Source organism: Myotis davidii, unplaced genomic scaffold (genome assembly GCF_000327345.1).
Source record: "Myotis davidii unplaced genomic scaffold, ASM32734v1 scaffold208, whole genome shotgun sequence".
Taxonomy (NCBI): Eukaryota; Metazoa; Chordata; class Mammalia; order Chiroptera; family Vespertilionidae; genus Myotis; species Myotis davidii.
The window spans coordinates 1,718,064-1,736,404 of NW_006299706.1; the positions used below are offsets into that span (position 1 = coordinate 1,718,064).

At 49.6% G+C, this 18,341-nt stretch overlaps 2 protein-coding genes across 2 annotated transcripts in view; both read right to left on the bottom strand.

The window, feature by feature from the left end:
* Positions 1-313: 313 nt before the first annotated feature.
* Positions 314-8,271, bottom strand: SSR2 (signal sequence receptor, beta (translocon-associated protein beta)). The gene is made up of 6 exons (XM_006775709.2): positions 8,180-8,271; positions 7,342-7,496; positions 6,172-6,270; positions 4,766-4,874; positions 2,065-2,142; positions 314-846 (listed from the first exon to the last, which is right to left on the bottom strand). The coding sequence occupies exons 1-6, from the start codon at positions 8,240-8,242 to the stop codon at positions 736-738; spliced, it is 615 nt and encodes a 204-aa protein (XP_006775772.1). The 5' UTR covers positions 8,243-8,271; the 3' UTR covers positions 314-735.
* Positions 8,272-12,515: 4,244 nt separating this feature from the next.
* UBQLN4 (ubiquilin 4) overlaps positions 12,516-18,341 on the bottom strand; it is a gene marked incomplete at its 5' end in the record, with an annotated part of 11,400 nt that continues 5,574 nt past the window's right edge. Inside the window, 6 exon segments of the mRNA XM_015571744.1 lie at positions 12,516-12,647; positions 14,128-14,308; positions 14,493-14,608; positions 14,762-14,845; positions 15,331-15,470; positions 16,506-16,731. Of these exon segments, the coding sequence (XP_015427230.1) occupies positions 12,600-12,647; positions 14,128-14,308; positions 14,493-14,608; positions 14,762-14,845; positions 15,331-15,470; positions 16,506-16,731 (795 nt within the window).

Below are 18,341 nucleotides of genomic sequence, written 5' to 3' on the forward strand. Positions count from 1 at the left end.
GAGAAAATATCCTCGTGTGAGGATTACAAAAACAAGTCAGTATACGAGACCAGAACGGCTTCCCCACCTCTCCTGGGGCTAAGAGGAGCGAACAGTCAAGACCGGTTCTGGGGAGTATGTGGTGACTGGTGAGAGCAGAGGGAAATCAGAGATGGAGCAAGGTGCTCAAAAGCAGACAGACAGTATCTCCATGGGAACGGGACCCACAACCCCCACAACGAGGCAGGACTCGGCTCACCTACCCAGGAGCCTCGGCTCTCAGGTTTGAGCTCCAACAACTTGCACTCACTCAGCTGATGAGAAAACGGGCGTGTCAGTGTGGCATGTTTTTATTAGAAAACCCATTTGGTAAGCACTTCCCTAACCCGGAACAGGAGCTGGGCAGCCTCCGAGAGTCCCACAGCTTCCACTGTATCTTCTATCCCCTTCTGAGAGGGGAGAGCAGATGGGGGTGGTGTCATGCAGTCTCCAAAGGCCCCTCCTGCACTGGAGAGCTCGTCCGCCAGCAAAACACCCCAGGGCACCTCTGGGCTCGGGGCCTTCATGTCTGTATGGCTTCAAGGGGGGAAGCGAGGAGGCTCTCGTCCTCCTCGGCCCAGTCCTTCCCTCGGGATGAGAGCAGGGCAGGGTCCAGGAGAAGGCGGCCGGGGGCTAAGGGAGGAGACTGCATCTGAGATCCCTCTGGAGTCTGGAAAGCACCTGCATTTCTTGGGATGGGAGGGCTGTGCAAGCCCCTCAGTTCTTCTTGGTCTTGGGCGTGTCGTATTTCCTCTTGCTGGAATACCACAGCAGCAGGGGGACCCCGATGGAGGGGAGAGTCATGACCCCGAAGGCTGCCCAGTCCAGCTGTGGAAGACAAGGCCTTGCTTAGAGGAGGGAGGAGGGCACAGGAGAGGACCAGGAAGGAGGGGGCCAATGAGAAAGGGAGCAGCCCCGCCCACATTTTAAGCAGAACCTCTGACCACTCCTGAGGGAGAATGGCTCTCTGAAGACCAATCCATCTTTCTCGCTGTGAAGCCAAAGCCTCACCTGACCCCACCCAGACGGGAAGAAAAGCTTTTCTCTTCCAGACCATCTGTGAGGAAGGAGATGGCCAAGTATTGCCCCGACAGTCAAGCCTCCGGTGATCTAACCCCACTGTCTCCAGCCCCTCCCCCATCCCTCCGCCTCATCTGCCCTCCAGCCGCATCCCAGGATGGCACCTCGCTCTTTCTCGCCGAGCTGCTCCTCTCCCTACGATGCCCTTCCTTGCCAACCTCCTCCTCCAGAAACCCGCCCTGACTCAGACCAGGCTCGATGTTCTGCTGCATGCTCCTCCCGCACCTTGTATACGATCTCCATCAGAGCACCTCCCCTCGGTGACTTAGGTTCTGAGTCCCTAGGAGCCCCTAAGATCTTTATGAAAAGGGCTATGTCTTGGTCATCATTGTTTCCCAAAGCAAAGCACTGAACTGAGCACATATTTAGGAACTTCATAATTATTCACTGAATGAATGGATGAGTACGTGAATTCCCTCATTCAGAAATTTAGGCAAATCTTCAAAAAATTCTCTTAGATCAACCAAAGGACTTGTATGCATGCATATAAGCATAACCAATGGACATAAGACACTGGGGGATAGGGGAGGCTAGGGGACTGTCTTGGGAGGGGGGAAAAAATGGACACATATGTAACATCCTTTGTAATAAAAAAAATAAATTAAATTAAAAAAAAAAATTCTCTTAGACGAGACCACAGCTAAGTTCCCGCTTCACCTTCCCAATGCTCTACAACTCTTCGAATCTAAGCAGATATTCTTTTTAAATCTCAAAATAGATTCAGGACTCCAAGATGGGGTTCTACTCAAGGATGAGGAAAGAAAAAGGGCAGTTTTTTGGTTCTGATAATTGTGATCTCATTACTAAAAATCTCTAATCATAGTTAAATCAGGATATTTGATGGCTGTATCAGACACCAAAAAAACAGACACGGCAAAAACCAACCAACTAAACAAATCTTCTAAGGAGGCTAAGAGGTCCCAGCACCCAAGGTGGTCTCATCCCAGACAACACTGTGCCGCTTACAAAGTGAGGTGAGAATCTCCTATCAAACTCCCGCTGAGCCAGGATTCCGCCCTGTCCAGGGGCACTGGTAAAGCCAACCTGAAAAGAAAAGCAGGACATCAGCCAAGCCCCACGCTGTCTCACCTGAGAAAGGGCAGTCCCAACCAACCTAGTTCTACGCGTTATTCTTTTTTTTTAAATTGACTTGAGAGAGAGAAACATCGGTTTGTTGTTCCATTCATCTATGCATTCATTGGTTGATTCTTGTAAGTGCCCTGACAGGGGATCGAACCCACAAGCTTGGTGTATCGGGACGATGCTCTAACCAACTGAGCTACGCAGTCAGGGCCTAAGTGTTAGATTCTTAGAGCTTCAAGAGGAAGAAGAGCTTTTGAACTAGAGAGAGTTGGATGATTCTTACTGTGTTGTCAAGGGGAGTAAATTAGGAGCCAGGAGACCTGAGAAACACATGATGAGCATTTACTAAACAAGTAGGCCAGGGATGCAGCTGAAATTCAAACCAAATCCTCCTCCCTTAGACTCAGACTCGGGAAAGAGAGGCTCACCACCACTGGCCCCGCTGCAGGGCCAAGTGTGTGATGGAATGACTCGCACTTGCCACTCATGTCCTTATTCCTCCTGAGGAAGTACTCCTCTGTACCGAGCGCCGTGAGGCCCCGACGAAATGAGAAAGATTCTGGACAGTACAAAGCCCTGCCCAATGAACAGAACTGGGGGGGCTGAGTCTGGCCCACATTCCTGTCTTGGGGAGCAGGCCAGGACTTTGGAGCACACTGCAAACAACTTCGTTCTAAAGTGGCAGCTGAGCCTTTGGTGTTTTGTCTTTTAACCCATTAGACACCATGTGGAACCAGAGTCCTAAAAGTTGGTTCTTTCTTTCTTTCTATTTTTTTGAGGAGCTGCCAAACTGTTTTCCCAACGTGGCAGCAGCATTTTATGTTCTCACCAGTCGTGTTTTAGCATTCTGTTTTTTCACATCTTTGCCAACACGTTACTGTCTTCATTTTTTATTACAGCCATCATAGTGTGTGTGAGGTAGTATCTTATAATGTCTTTTTGTTGTTGTTGTTTTTAATCCTCACCCACGGACATGTACAGAGAGGGAGGAAGGAAGAGAGAGACAGAGAGAGAGAGAGAGAGAGAAACATCAATCAGTTGCCTTCTGCATGCTCCCTGAGAGGGGATCAAAATCACCACCCAGGTATATGCCCTTTCCAGGAATCGAACCGGCAACCTTTTGGTGCACAGGAAGCTCAAACAACTGAGCCACCCTGCCAGGCTATTTTAAATATTTTTTTAAAATATTTTTTCAATTACAGTTTACATTCAATATTATTTTATATTAGTTTCAGGTGTACAGCATAGTGGTTAGACAATCATCTACTTTACAAAGTGTCCCCCTGGTATTTCAGTGCCCACCTGGCACCACAGCTAGTTATTACAATATCACTGACTGTATTCCCTGTGCTGTACTTCACATCCCCAGCACTATTTCTAAAGCTGATTCTGAAAGCAGAAATGACACAAGATGCGGCAATTTAACAGAGATTACAGAAATATGGCTCCACATGGTTTATAAAAAAAGAAAATTCACAATGTGCATTTAACGAGAATTTGGGATTTTGTTTAGTTCTATGGTTGAAGCTATTCAAAGTCCTCTCCCTGCTGTGTACTTGCTACGTAGCCAACAGCCCATTGTATGGTCCTGCCAGAGGCTTTATGAGTTCATGACCTAAGGTTCCTGAGGGGGCAGCGTCTTAATCTTCTTGGTACCCCCAGGGTCCAGCACATTGCAGGGGCTCAATAAATGTCTGTTGACCTTTACATCAGTCAGTCAAAGATCACTGACTACTGTTCCTATTAAATATGGGAAACAGAGAGAAATCTAAGACAAAGTCCCTGGCTTCAAGGGGTGTGTATTAAATTGGGAGTGAGGGTGGGGGGAAGACCTACACATAAAGAAAGAGAACTACTGAAGACAACAAATAATTAAATGTTCAAGGGCCTGCAGCATAAGAGCGACAGACGTTCAGTTGCCTCGATGAATGATTATTGAAAGAAGGAGTGGGAAGAGTAATGGGAATTGTGAAAGCAGGCGACACAAACAAGGCCTGCAGCTCAGAGCTGGGTCTCAGAAGGCGTCGGATAACGAAGTGGAGCAGAGAGAGTACTTCACACAGAGGCAAGGCAAAGGGGGAAGAACAGCACTCGGGGGAGCCTGGCCTAACTGGGATGGAGGGTCTTTGTGGGTCGAGTGGAGAGAAAGCAGGAGAGGCAGACAACAGCTGGCCTACTGGAGGGTATGCGATGAGAGGCAGAAACGCTTGACCTTGGTGGAATGAGCAGGAGCATCCAAAGCAAAGGAAAGACATGGAGACAATGAAGATGGAGAATGATCTGACAGTGGCATAGATGGATTGGAAGGGCGAGGACAGCAATGAACGGGGCAATATCTGACACATTCCAGATAAGAAGCCAAGCAGAAGGAATGAAAAGGGAATGCTACAGTACTCCCCTCCCATCCGTTTCAATTGCTTTATTCTGGAACTTTATAATTTGAAACATATTTCCTAAGGGCAATATCCCACGTTTCTGGTCTTTCTTATCTTTCTCAGAATTTAGTGGCTACCTTGACAATTTTCTGCAAGAGTTTTCAAAGGCAGATCTGAGCCCCATCCAGCTAAGGGTTTGGGCAACTCACCACAACGGGCCCATCCTCCTGGGCCAGGTAAGTAATAGTTGCTGAGGTGAAGTTGAAATAACCGGCCTTGAGAGGGCGCAGGACAACAGTATGGGAGACGTTGCTAGCACTGGCCCAAGAGTTAAGGAAGGGAAAAAGATGAAGCTAAAGTTGTAACAACCTTTCAACTTGTGGACTAAATGCACCACTTACAAAAGAAGTTGCCAATACATGTGGTGATTGCATATTTGCAATCCTCTGCAAGAATAATAAACATACACTTTTTTGTAAGCCTAAAGTATATTATAATATGATACCGTTTTTTTTTTAATCCTCACCCGAGGACATTTTTCCATTGATTTTTAGAGAGAGTGGAAGAGAGAGGGAAAGACAGAGAGAAATATCTCTCGATTGGTTGCCTCCTGCATAAGCCCTGACCAGGGCCTGGGTCCAGGAAAAGCCTGCAACGGAGGTACGTACCCTTGACTGGAACTGAACCTGGGGCCCTTCAGTCCAATGCTCTATCCACTAAGCCAAACCAGGTAGGGCAATATGCTGCCTTTTTAGCCAAGTTTTAAATCTATGGTATACTTAGTATTGAAGTTTTTAAAGTAAACTTTTCTTTTTTTTTTTTAAACATATTTTATTGATTTTTTTACAGAGAGGAAGGGAGAGGGATAGAGAGTTAGAAACACTGATGAGAGAGAAACATCGATCAGCTGCCTCTTGCACACTCCCCCACTAGGGTTTGTGCCCGCAACCAAGGTACATGCCCTTGACCGGAATCGAACCTGGGACCCTTCAGTCTGCAGGTCGACGCTCTATCCACTGAGCCAAACCGGTTAGGGCTAAAGTAAACTTTCAAGCAATATATGTTAGGGATGAAAAATTAGTCACTTAAGCTCACAGAAAATCTTTCATTGACTATAACTGAAGGAAGTTCTTGAAAATGCAAAATAAAGACAAACAAACAAAGAGAACACTAACTCTCATCAGAAAATCTAAACATACTTTAACACACATGGGGAAAAAAATCTAATTCAAAACACTCAGGAAACAACTGGTAGATCAGAATAAGAGACTCACTGACTAAGAAGAATCTTTGAAAGGTCCCCCAGGTTAGCATCCAATTGAATTTCTTTTAAAGGCACCCTCCTTTGCTGAGCCACAAACATCTACTAGTAAGTGTCTACATCTTCCCAATAAAGTATGTCGTAGGGCTTATAACCTAAACGCCAGAACCTCAGGGGCATCCAAAGCACACAAACACAGCTGCCACCAGTATCTCCTGCCCCATCTCATCCAGAGAGATGACAGAAGAACGGCCATGCACACCTGGACTGTTCGAAGGGACCCTGATGCTTTCTTTGGTGGCAACGTCCCCCACCCTCACCGCCAGCCTTCATCACCCAGTGTCAAGAGGATACGGGGCAATCCGGTCCCATTTGACGTTGAGCATTCCGGAGACAATGCCAAAGTCTTCTGGAGGGAAGGAATCATCAGATAATTCCACATCCAATGCAGCACTAGAAAACAGAGGCAACAAAAAAGGTTTGCAAGTCATGGATATGAAAATGAAAGCCATCAGCAATCAAATCCGCCTGCTTGTCCTGAAAATTCAAAACTACAAAAGACACATGACTCACATAGACAGTAACTTGGGTTTGTTGCACCCAAGAATCCAGGTCAAGGACTGGATTCTATGTATCAGAGGCACCAAAATATCCAGTATCTAGTAGGAAGAAATGGGCCCAAACCCATTCTTGTCTCAATTTCTGTGTGTTGTTGGGAGGATGGAGGGGGAGAGGAGCAAAGATGCATATGGAAGATCAAATTAGAGGGAACAAAATTTAAAAAGGCAACAAAAATGTATAGACTAATGAAACAAAGGAAGCTGCAACTTTAAACCCTGAGGTAAGAGGGAATCACACATTTTATGCCTTCTCATTTTCCTCTCCCTGTTTCACAATTCCTGCTTCTCTCCCAACTCAAATAAAGTGGGAGATGGTTTCTTTTTTTTTTTCCTGTTCTTGATTTATTTATTTTGCCTCTGTATCTATTATTGTTCAAAAGTTTATAATGGTCTCAATTATCCATGAATGAGTGAGATCATGTGGTATTTTTCCTTCATTGACTGGCTTATTTCACTTAGCATAATGCTCTCCAGTTCCATCCATGCCGTTGCAAATGGTAAGAATTCCTTCTTTTTTACAGCAGCATAGTATTCCATCGTGTAGATGTACCAGTTTTCTAATCCATTCATCTACTGATGGGCATTTAGGCTGTTTCCAGATCTTAGCTATGGTGAATTGTGCTGCTATGAACATAGGGGTGCACATATCCTTTCTGATTGGTGTTTCTGGTTTCTTGGGATATATTCCTAGAAGTGGGATCACAGGGTCAAATGGGAGGGAGATAGTTTCTTATAGCCTCGGCAAGAATGTCCGTCTCTTCCTACATTAGGTCCAGCAATGTATTCATTCGCTCATATCTGTTGCTGGAGGTCTCCCAAGGGGAAATCACTGCTGGTGCTGTCCCAGCTGGGAAATCCAAGAAGCCTGAGAGGGGCCTACCCTGCAGCTCCAGGGCCTCCTTACCTGGAGCCCACGTTGTAGATGTTGTACTGTAAGGTCAGGTCTCTCCCCTCCACCGCATATCTGTTCAGCAGTGATTTGGAGGCCAAAAGCCTGGCTCCTTCCTCTGCTTGTGTGACAGCAAGTAGAGCCAACACTACCAATGCCAGCAGCCTCATCTGTGGGAAAGAAGCAAATGAGCAGTCCATGCAAGCACGGAAAATCACCAACAGCTTCCCGACAGTCCTTCGTGAAAAGCCTACAGAAGCTCTTTGATGTTCCGGAAGCAGCAGCCCCTTCCACAGAGCAGCCTCGGAGCCGCTGGACGGACCTGTTCGCGCCTCTCCTGCCATCGCGGCCCTGCAAGCCCTCGGATCATCGGCCTAAGCACCAGCATACCCACCACCCTCTTTCTGCCGGGGACCGAGGTGCTCCCCAGCTGATAGGGTCTTCTGAGTTGACACCATGTGGCTACAAGAGGGTTTTTCTTGGGGTGTCCGATTTCAGATCTGCAGCACCCCCCAGCTTGCCCTGACACAGGAGTCCCCCACGGCTGCTGCCTTCCAGAACGTGGCCCTCTCCTCCATCGCCCAGCTCCACTGAGAGCCCACCGCGCGCTCGCGGGGTCCTCCCACACACCCTGCATCCTACCCTCCATCCTTCCCCCGGGATCCCATTCTCCTCGCCCCCACATCCTTTTGTGGTTCCCTCATGGGCTCAGTCTGCTCTGCCCCCTTCTCGCCTCTCCCCAAGATTGAACGCCGTTCCGCGGCGCGCCCTCTCTCCTGCCCCTCCCCCACCTGACCCTCCGCCGCTAAGTGAGGCGCGGACATGAGACTCCCCCCTCCTGCTCGGGACTCACCGTGCACCCCAAAGAAACCTTTGGGGGAGGGGAAGAATCAGTACCGGAAAAGAGCGTCAGCATCCAAAGACCGGAAGTAAGCTTTGACAGGAAACCCCGGTGCTCCGCCCGATGCCTTCTGGGAGTTGTAGTTCTTGGGACAAGCCCCACCTTTCCCTTTGTAGTGCTCGCGGGCCTCGGAGACACGAGGCACTTCAGAAAGGCTTGGCTATGCGTTCTCCTTGCTTTTATTATTCTGCCCCTTTCAATGGCTTTTCAAGCTGGTTTGCCTTTAGCGTATGTGGCCAGCACCTGATCAGCTGCTTTGCGGAACTGGCATACCTAGAGATTTTGATCATATATTTAGAATGGCGAGTGTACTGTCGAACCAGGAATTAGAGAAAAGCTATTCCTCTCAGGGTTACCAGAATTCTGATTCTAGGCAGGACACTTAGTCACCCCCTACATCCAGTCAGTAACCAAGCCTGAGCTTTATTTAGAATTCCTTTGAGGTGCTAACTCCATGTACCAGTCTGACTCCTGTGCTGTTGTGTCACATACTTAAATTTTCTTTCTAAAGATTTTAAACGCCACGAGACATTGTCATTTTTGTTTTAGAGTCAATGTTTTTTTATTTTGTTAATCCTTACCCGAGGACATTTTCCCGTTAATTTTTAGAGAGTGGAAGGGGGGAAGAGACAGAAACACAGATGGGAGAGACACATCCATTGGTTAATTGGTTGCCTCCTGCATGTACCCCCACCGGGTAGGGATCCAGCCAAGGTACATGCCCTTGACTGAAATCGAACCCGTGACCCTTTAGTCTGCAGGATGGCTCTATCCACTGAGCCAAACCGGCTAGGGCATGCTATGTCCATTTTTATAGTTTCATGTCTCTGCTGAAATTTCTAAGCTTGGCTTTTATCTTCTTGTTTTCACTTGTATAATTTCAATATGTGGAATTGCCGTGGGTCTGTTTATTGTCTGTCATTTCTATTTGGTCTCATTTACATTGCCTTATCTCTTCAACTGCTTGATTTTTATTGTGGTTGATGTTATATTTGAAAAATTATTTATTATAATAGTTTTGAGGTCTAGGTTGATGTTACGTTCCTCTGTTTGATCCTACCAAGCATCTGGATATGATAGCAATCTGGGATCATCTTATTCCTAAATTTGAGGCTTAAGAATTTCTGGACCACCCAGAATGGTGGGAGGCGAGGCTGCCGAATATGAGGAATGGCTTACTTCTGATCCACCTCTAGGGGTCCTAGTTCAAATGCTGGATCTTTACCAGCATCCCTATCTTTAGCTCTCCCAATTCTAACTTTTTCTCTCCCTATCTTTCAAGGCCCTCAAATCCTCTCAGGAACTTTTCCCCAAGTGGCAAAAACTCCCAGGACAAAGGTAGTCTTTAGGCCATTTTTCCTCTCTAGATTCCCAGCCATCTTATTGGCTCTTTGATGCTTTTTAAATCCTTTAAACATATATTGCATCTGACTGTAAAAATTTCTGTGAGGCCCTGGCCAGGTAACTCAGTTGGTTAGACCATTCTCCTGATACACCAAGGCTGCAAGTTCAATCTTGCAACCAATGAATGCATAACTAAGTGGAACAACAAATTAATGTTTCTCTCACTCGCTCTCTAAAATCAATAAAAAATTTAAAAATTTTCTGGTGAGAATGTTGGTCTAAATTAACAGGGGTCCTCAAACTACGGCCCGCGGACCACATGTGGCCTGCCGAAAACATTTATCCGGCTCACCGGATGTTTTTGCTGCCGCTGTGTGCATAGGAATTTGTTCATAGTTTTTTTTTTTAAACTATAGTCCGGCCCTCCAACGGTCTGAGGGACAGTGAACTGGCCCCGTTTAAAAAGTTTGAGGACCCCTGGAAAATATCCAGACTGCCATAATCAGAAGTGGAACCTCCCAGCATGATTTATTCATATATCACAGAACTCCAGGCCATAACCTCACTATACAAGATAAAAGTTCACACCATTAGCGGTAGAGCCAGGTCTAGTCTAGATCTAAGAACTACTAAACTCCACCTGCATAAGATCTGGATGCAAGGGTTTTTTGGTGTTTTTTTTTTTACCTTTTTACCTGAGGTAAGGAGAGAGCAGTCTTGCCAAAAGATCAGTTAGAAGTATACATTCCTCCCTCTGGCTGGTTTGTCTCAATGGATAGAGCATCGGCCTGCAGACTGAAGGGTCCCAGGTTTGATTCCGGTCAAGGGCACATACCCGGGTTGTGGGCTTGATCCCCAGTAGGGGGGCATGCAGGAGGCAGGCGATCAATGGTTCTCAACATCGATATTTCTATCCCTCTCTCCCTTCCTCTCTAAAACCAATAAAAATATATTTAAAAAAAGTATACATTCTTCTCCCAGACTGACTAATGGGGGTGGGGGTGGGGGGTAGGATGAGGAATCTGGCATTTTATGGTCTGGGGATGGGGAATGGAAGAATGCAACCTTTCTCATTCCTAAACCATGGGTTACAGATATCCCACGACCAGTTATCCCTTAACTTTCAGTGTTTCTTAACATCTGTGTTAAGTGAACCGAACTTCAAATTCCTCTAGATCCACTTTATAAAAACCCTCTAAGACCAAGAAGTTGTCTTCAGCTAGACCCCCCCCCCCCCAGCCCCCCCCCCCCCCCCCCCCCGCAAAACAAACACCAAGACACACTCACAACAAAGACCACGCCATTTATTTACAAAGGCCAGTGTGGGAGCTGAGGGAAGGATGGAGAGGAGCCACGCAGACATCCTCTCTGGAGTGCTTGGGGCCCTTTCCCACTGGGAGAAAATCCTGTTTCTCATGCCTCCATATTCTCAGCCATGGGCCCGCCAAGCAGCTGGGCTAAGTAGCAGAGAGCGGAGGTGATATGAGCCTCCCCTGTGCTCCAGTATAGTCACGTCCAACTCCAGATCACAGGCAGCATTGCCAGCCTCTCCTTTCCTGTCTCAAATAGAACTTTCTGGCCTGGAGGGAAACAGTGAACTCAAAGGGCAAGGGCCAGGGGCTCTAGATGGAAAGACCCTTCTACCATCCCCTGAAGCAATCAGGAGAGGGGTGTAAGGGTGTTGGTCACAGTTCTGGTAGAAGGAGTATCCACACTACCCTTGGGTTACCCAGCATCCAGAGGCCCAAGGGACCTACCTCCCTGGGCTGTACATATTCCTGCCCTAGACTAGCCCTTCTGCCTATTTTTCTGGTCGGGGGAGCTCTGAACCAGAAATCAGCAAAGAACCCATTTCTACTGAACCCATATGCACCCCACCACCACACACCCACTGCCGAGCCAGACCCCAACCCACTTCAAGTCTTTTAAGGGGGGCTCAGATCACTGGTACCTGGGGACACAGACAGGTCCTGTGTTCATGGAAATGTGTGTGTGTGAGGAAATGGAGCTAATATGGCCCCTTGTGAGCCATCTCCTTAGCTTCATTGAGCCCTTCAACTCAGGCTACATTAGCATCTCCAAGTCTCTCTCCTCTGCCACGCCTGAACCAGGACTCTCCTGCCTAATAGAGCAATTAGTGCTTCCACTTCCTAACTGTCAATTCAACTTCCAAGCCTTTTCCTCAGGCTGTTTTGCCCATTCCCTTCCTCCAGAAACCTCAGGCCCTTCTCCTGGGCACCAGTCTCTGTTGGGCTGGTCCAGGGCTGGTTAATTCCTTGTTCAGACACAGTCCTATCTCCTCCTTCAGACAGGAAGAACAGGCACCTTCCTCCCCCTGGAAGTCCCAACAGACCCCATTAAAAAGCACTTCAGGGGCGAGGAGGGAATCTCAGCCTGCTTCACCTGCCCCTCCTTCCGAGGATGGAGTTCTAGCACTGGTTAGGCTGGGGGTGAGCGGGGATGCGGAAAGAAAGAAGAGAGTTACCAAAAGTAAACATGAGGCCGGCAAACCCCTAGTGGTGCAGGTGAAAGACCACGTTCCAATAACCAGAGAGTCGGTTCCTCCTTCAACTCTGCGCTGCCACTGAGAAGTGTGAAGAGATTGCAAAGGCGGTTGTGGGCCAATCAACAAAACTGTGAAGACCGTCAAATAGTTCTGCTCAAGCAGGAGCAGGAGAGGACATTCTGTAAGAAGTGGAAGTAGAACCAAAGTTCCCAGGCAGAGCTACAGGGTTGGGGTCCACGCCGCTAAAGCCACCCTGTGTCTGAAGAGGACAGGAAGAAGACAGGGGATGACAAGCGGCAGAGGGAAGGAGCGGACAGGAACCAGAGGTGGCATCCAGGGAAGGGAGAAGCAGGAGGCGCGGCCACAGGCTTAGGAGAGCTGAGAGCCCAGCAGTCTCTCAATGGCCGCATTGATGTCCCCTCCTGTGGCAATCAGGGCCTGCAGGTTAGCCTCCCGGTTGATGAAGCCCATGGCGTTGAGCTGATCTAGCTGCTGCTGGAATCTCACTTCTGGCGTCTGCACCTACAGGGGACAGGCCTTGTGAAGCGGACACAGGACCAACTTCAGAAGCTGGGGGTTTATAACGAAGAGAAGACAACCTGTAGGTCTTCTCGAACCTCCTCAGAGTCAATCAATGGAGCAGGGTGGTGAGCTGCAAACAACTGTGTGATAATGAGGTGGAGGTGTCTTTCTTAAAATTTCAAAGTAACAGGCAGGCTTCGGTCAGCATATATGCCTAACCACTTCCCATCAATAGTCTGGAGCTGTTAACAGGTACTCCAAACGCCAGATGCGCGGTGGTGGATAAGATGTGTACTAAACACCACCTCTAAACCCCTCCTAGCCGTCCTCACACATACAGTCACAGTAGAGGCCAGAGAATGGCTCCAGGAAAGAAAGAATCTGTTTAATTTTAACCAATCCACAAACATAGCTATTTACAAAAGAGGAGGCTTTTCCGATGTGACACTCCTATAAACATCTCCTGGAAGTGTTTTCCCAAGAGATGTTTATGAAGCTCTAGCCTAGACCATGAACAGAAGACTCAGAGCTGGAAGGAGCCCAGCAATCACAGGCCACCTGGCTGCTGCACCAGAGCCCCATCCAGCGCTCCATGCCACCCACAGGGTTTAAGTGGGGCTCAACCTTGGCGATCACTGGTTCAGCTTTTGCAGAGCTGGGCATACCTACATTTCCACTGATAGGCTTTCCCCAGATGAGTTACAAAGGCCCGAGAAAGGTTAGAGGTTTTCCCAAGGTCATCCTCACTCCCTCAAACCCCTAGCTTTCACTTAGTACCCCAGGGCTTTAGTGACCTCACCTCCCAGAATCCTCTTCTCAGGTCTCAAAGATGGAGGCTGCTTTAATTATCAACAGAATCCCATGGCCCTAGCCAGTGTGGCTCAGAGGATAGAGCGTCAGCCTGAGGACTGAAAGGTCCCAGTTTCGATTCCGGTCAAGGGCACATGCCCAGTAGGGGATGTGCAGGAGGCAGCCGATCAACGTTTCTCTCTCATCATTGAAGTTTCTATCTCTCTCTCCCTCTTCCTTCCTCTCTGAAATCAATAAAAATATTTTAAAAGAAAAAAAAAAGAATCCCATGATATGAGTGGAAGTGGTAAAACACAGTAGTTACGGTGTAAATCCCGGAGCCAGCACGCCTCGGTTTGAGTCTTGGCTCCATTGCTCACTGGTTTTAGACCGAGCAAGCCCCTTCATCTCTCTGGGCTTCAGCTTTCTCCTTTTGTAACACAGGAACTATAATAATAGCTCCCTCACAAGGCTGTTGTGGGAAATAAATTAGATGAGGCACTTCGAACAGTACCGAGCACATGGTAAGTGCTATTACTATTCTCATCTCCATTTCACAGCTGTGGAAACTGAACTGAGGGAAGATCAGTAACTTGCCCAAGGCTGGAAAGTGGCAAACTAGGGTGTAAAGCCAGGCTGGCTGCCTCCAAAGCCTGCTCTGCTCTCTCCATTCTACTGCGACCCCTGGCACCACCGGGACGGAGTGGCAGTCCCAGCACCCGCCCCGCTGCCCGTGTACCTGCGAGTTTCCACTTCCTGCCAAAAGCTGGATCATCTGCTGCATGAGCTGCTGCTGGGCGCTGGAAGCCCCTGTGGGAGAAGTGGCTGGTGGGGCTGGTGAGGAGGTGGGGGCCTCGGGTGCAGGCCCGGCGCTGCTTGCTGAGGGTGTGAGGGTCCGGGACATCCCGAAGGAGCCGAGGCTGCAGACAGGAGAGACCAAAAGCTGGGAGATGGCCTCTGAGAAAGGGATGAGAACATGAGATCCGGAAGGAAAGCAATTGGAGGAAACAGGAAAACCGACACAATGGCTGCTCTGAGTGACAGAGGGAGGGGTGAGGGGAGAAGTCGCCAGAACCTTGCTGCCCATCTGCCTCCTACCCTCACCTGGGTATCAGCCCGGGGGCCTCAGTCTGCAAGGTCTGCAATCCCTGCTGGATCTGCAGCAGTGCCTGCATGGCGCGGGGATTGGTAAGGATGGAGAGTGACTCTGGGTTCTGCATCTGGTGGGACATGAGCAGAGAAAGGCAATGGGAGGTGGCAGGAGACAGGAAGCAGCCTAAACCCTGAGTCCAGGGCCGAGCTCTGCCCCGTCCCTGCAGTTCCACCCCTTGGGCTTCAGGGTCCACCCCCTGCCCTCTAGGCTCCTCACTGACCTGCTGCAGGAAGACGGGGAGCTGCAGGCGGAGCTGCTCCTGAAGCTGGGGGTTTCCCGCGAAGAGCGGCACGTTCACCATCATCTGCCAGGGTCAAGGGAGTAGGGGGAGGCCTGGGCCTACCCACCCTCAGAATTCCCCCACAGCCTCAGTCTCCCTCGGCACCCCTACCACTGCAGGAAATCTGGCCAGCTTTTCCAAGGATCTCAAAGTATCCTGAAGGCCTAAGTGGGACAGCGAGAGGAAATAGAACTATACTCCGGGCAGTGATGACATCAGGAGCCAGGCTGCTCAGCCCTGGGTCTGATAATGACCGAGGACACAGTGCCTACGATGTGCCAGGCCAAGTTCAAAGCCCTTTACATGCACCAACTCATTTAATCCTCACAAACCTACGAGGAACTATTGCTACCAGTTTACCGCTAAAGAAACTGGGAGGTTAAACTACTTGCTTAACTTACACAGCGAGGAAGTGCTGATGCTTGAGATACAAACCCAGGCAGTCTGGCTCCCGAGTGTTTTGACCACAAGTAACTGCCCCCAGTGCACCACCCAGGACCGTTCCATACCTGAGCGGCGAAGTCCGGGTTCTGGGCAAGCGTCTGCATCATGCTGCGCATGTAGGGGGCGGAGATCACGTTCTGCATCAGCTGGGGGTTCTCTGAGATCTGCTGGAGCAGGGCCTGCATTTCCGGGCTGTTGAACATCCCTAAGGGGGGAAAACAAACCACACAGGAGAGAGGGGGTCCAGATGGAAGCCAGAGGCCACATCAACCGACCTTACTTCAGACACCGAGTGGCTACAGAACTCAGAAAGGCAGCGGGACAAGGGGCACCCAGGTCCTGGGCGTGGTCCAGGCTCTGCTGACTCCCGCTGGGGCCCGGCCCCTTTCCCATCCACTCTGCTCAGGACAAGACAAGCCCGTTGGAAACTGGGTCTGATTCATGCCCTGCTCCTCTCACAAGCTCAGAGAATGTCAGCGTTGGAAAGGATGTGACTAAAGATCATGTAGATCAATGGTTTCCAAACTTGTCTTAGCAGCAGAGACTCTTATCTCAAACCAAATCTCATGCAGAAACCCAGCATGGTCCGGGCTGGAGCAGGAGGCCTGGAGCCTCTCCCCTTTGGTCCTTTCCCATCCTGAAGATGGCCCAGACTTCCCAGAATTCAGGAGCAGACTTTTAAAACCATGAGTCAGGTTCAAGTCCCTTATTTTATAAATAAGGGAACTGAAGCACATAGAGGGAAAGGGACTTTCCCAATAAAGATATGCCCCAGGGAACAGAGAAATCAGGGCATCTACCAAAGACATCCTCTGGGTCGTAAGTACAGCCAGAGTCCAGATAAGTGGGGCACCCCGCAGGGTCATGCAGTCACAACCTGCACATGGTAGCTCTGCATCTGCCTGTCCCCAGGTCTGCCCTGGTTCCTCTCCACACCCTCATCCCCAGTCTGACCCATTTACGCTGGACAGTACCACTTGTGCTGAAACAGCTTAGAAGGTGGGGCTGGTTTATTGGTGAGCCATTACTTAGGTCACTCCCAATGGTATCAGGGCCTGGCTGGAACCAACCCTCACTCTCTGAGGGGTGGAGCCACTGCCTCAGGCTGCAGAGGCCCCTCTGTGGCTTCCATAGTCTCACCTCTGTCTTCAATATTCTGAAACAGTATGAACCCCACTCAGTCCTGGGCCAGAGGAAGTGCCCTGGAGACCCACTGTGCTCCTTCCACCCGAGGACATACCTGACCCCAGGCTAGCCGCATTGATCCCAAAGGGGTTCGAGACTGTCGGGTGCACCTGGCTGGTCCCCGATCCTCCGGTGCCCTCCCCACCGGACCCGGGGGCCTGGGAGGTGGGGGGCGAGGGGCTCCAGGGGTTAGGGAGGGGCTCTCGATTCTCAGTCCGCAGAGGCTGGGAAGATGAGCTGTCGGAGTTCCCGGCCAGGGAAGAGAAGGGATTGTTGCCAAACTGGGAGGAGGGAAAGGGTTCGGGTTAAGGACTGAAACAAAGCAGGGACAAGGGCTACACCCCTTCTCTCCTCTCACCTAGTAGCCTCCCCTTCCCAGGAAAGGGAGAGAGATCTGAGACCTTAGGAATCCTCAGCTCAATCTTTAGCCCCACAATGGGCAGCTCCAGCCCTATCTTGCAGGCGGAGCTGGCTGATGCTAATGACTGGATAAGTGAACCCCTCAGATTAACTGGAAACTCCCCGCTCTCCTGGTGGCTCTAAATATTCGGTCTCTAGCCTCCTCTGTGCTCCACAGTACTTTACACACACTCCCGTGTGCAGCCAGATCGTCTTCCTCAGCTCCTCAGGCACAGACATTGGACTCACCTTCACACCCTGCTCCTGACACCTTCAATGCTGATTTGCCTCCAGCTGCCCCTTTTCCGACCACCTTGGCCCAATACTAACTCCCCAGAGCTTCCTCCCCCACTGCCTGGGTCCCCTATGTGGGCTCCGTCCCCCCAGGCACTCCACCATGGAGCACATCTCTAGGCCTCCAATCTCCTCTCCCCACGCCCAGCCTACCTCCTCATCCCCCTCAGCACCAGGCTCCCACCAAGTCACTCAGGGTCTGGACCATCCTATGGTGCTGCCTGAACCTCCGCCCTCTGTCCAAGGGGTGTGCTCGCTGGGGAAGTCCCAGCCCCATTCCTGGGCTCAGCCTCTGTCCTGAGTTCTTAGGCCGTCCTGACCTAAGCAGGTCTCTGAGCAGCCTCAGCCCTCCCCCTGGTGCGGTTTGCAGTTTCACATCCAGTCACTTTTTCTGTTTATTCAGAGTGGGTCATGGGACCACGCTGACCCTGACCAAGGACTCTGCTGCTCTGAGCAGTGGCTCTCTCACCTCACCAGGTGCCTGTTCAGATAACGGGCTTGCAGGCCAGAGTTCGTGCACCCGGTTCCAGTCTCTGTCCCTGTTTCAGATTTCCTGTTCTGTGACTTGACTAGCACCCAACTTTGGAGCCCGGTTTTGTTCTTCCTGGTATACCCTCAGGACTAAATCTCTCTTCCTAAACTCCCTATAGTGAGATCAGCTGCCATTTATTGTAATGTTTACAATATCCCTCCAATACGTCAGTTCTCAAAGTGTGGTCCTAGGACCCCTGAAAGGTTCAAAACTAAGTTTATAATTCTCAGATGTTATTTGCATTTTTCACTTCCATTCTCTCATGAGTACTGAGTGGAGTTTTCCAAGGACTACATACATAACATGTGACACTGCAGGGGACTGAATGCAGAAGCAGATCTGACAATCCAGCTGCTTTGTAGCCAGACATTAATGCAGTGGTTCTCAACCTTGGCTGCACATTAGAATCGCCTGGGAATCTGAGGCCCGGCCCAGAAATCAGGATTTTAAACAGATTCCCAGGCGATTCTAATGTGCAGCCAAGGTTGAGAACCACTGCATTAAAGAGATCTGTAAAAATGCAAAACAACACCCTGGCCAGATAGCACAGTTGGTTAGAGTGTCGTCCCAATATGCCAACGTTGCAGGTTTGATCCCTGGTCAGGGCAAATACAGGAATCAACAACAACAAAAAACGCCGCGTTGTAAAAAAAAACATAACAGGTT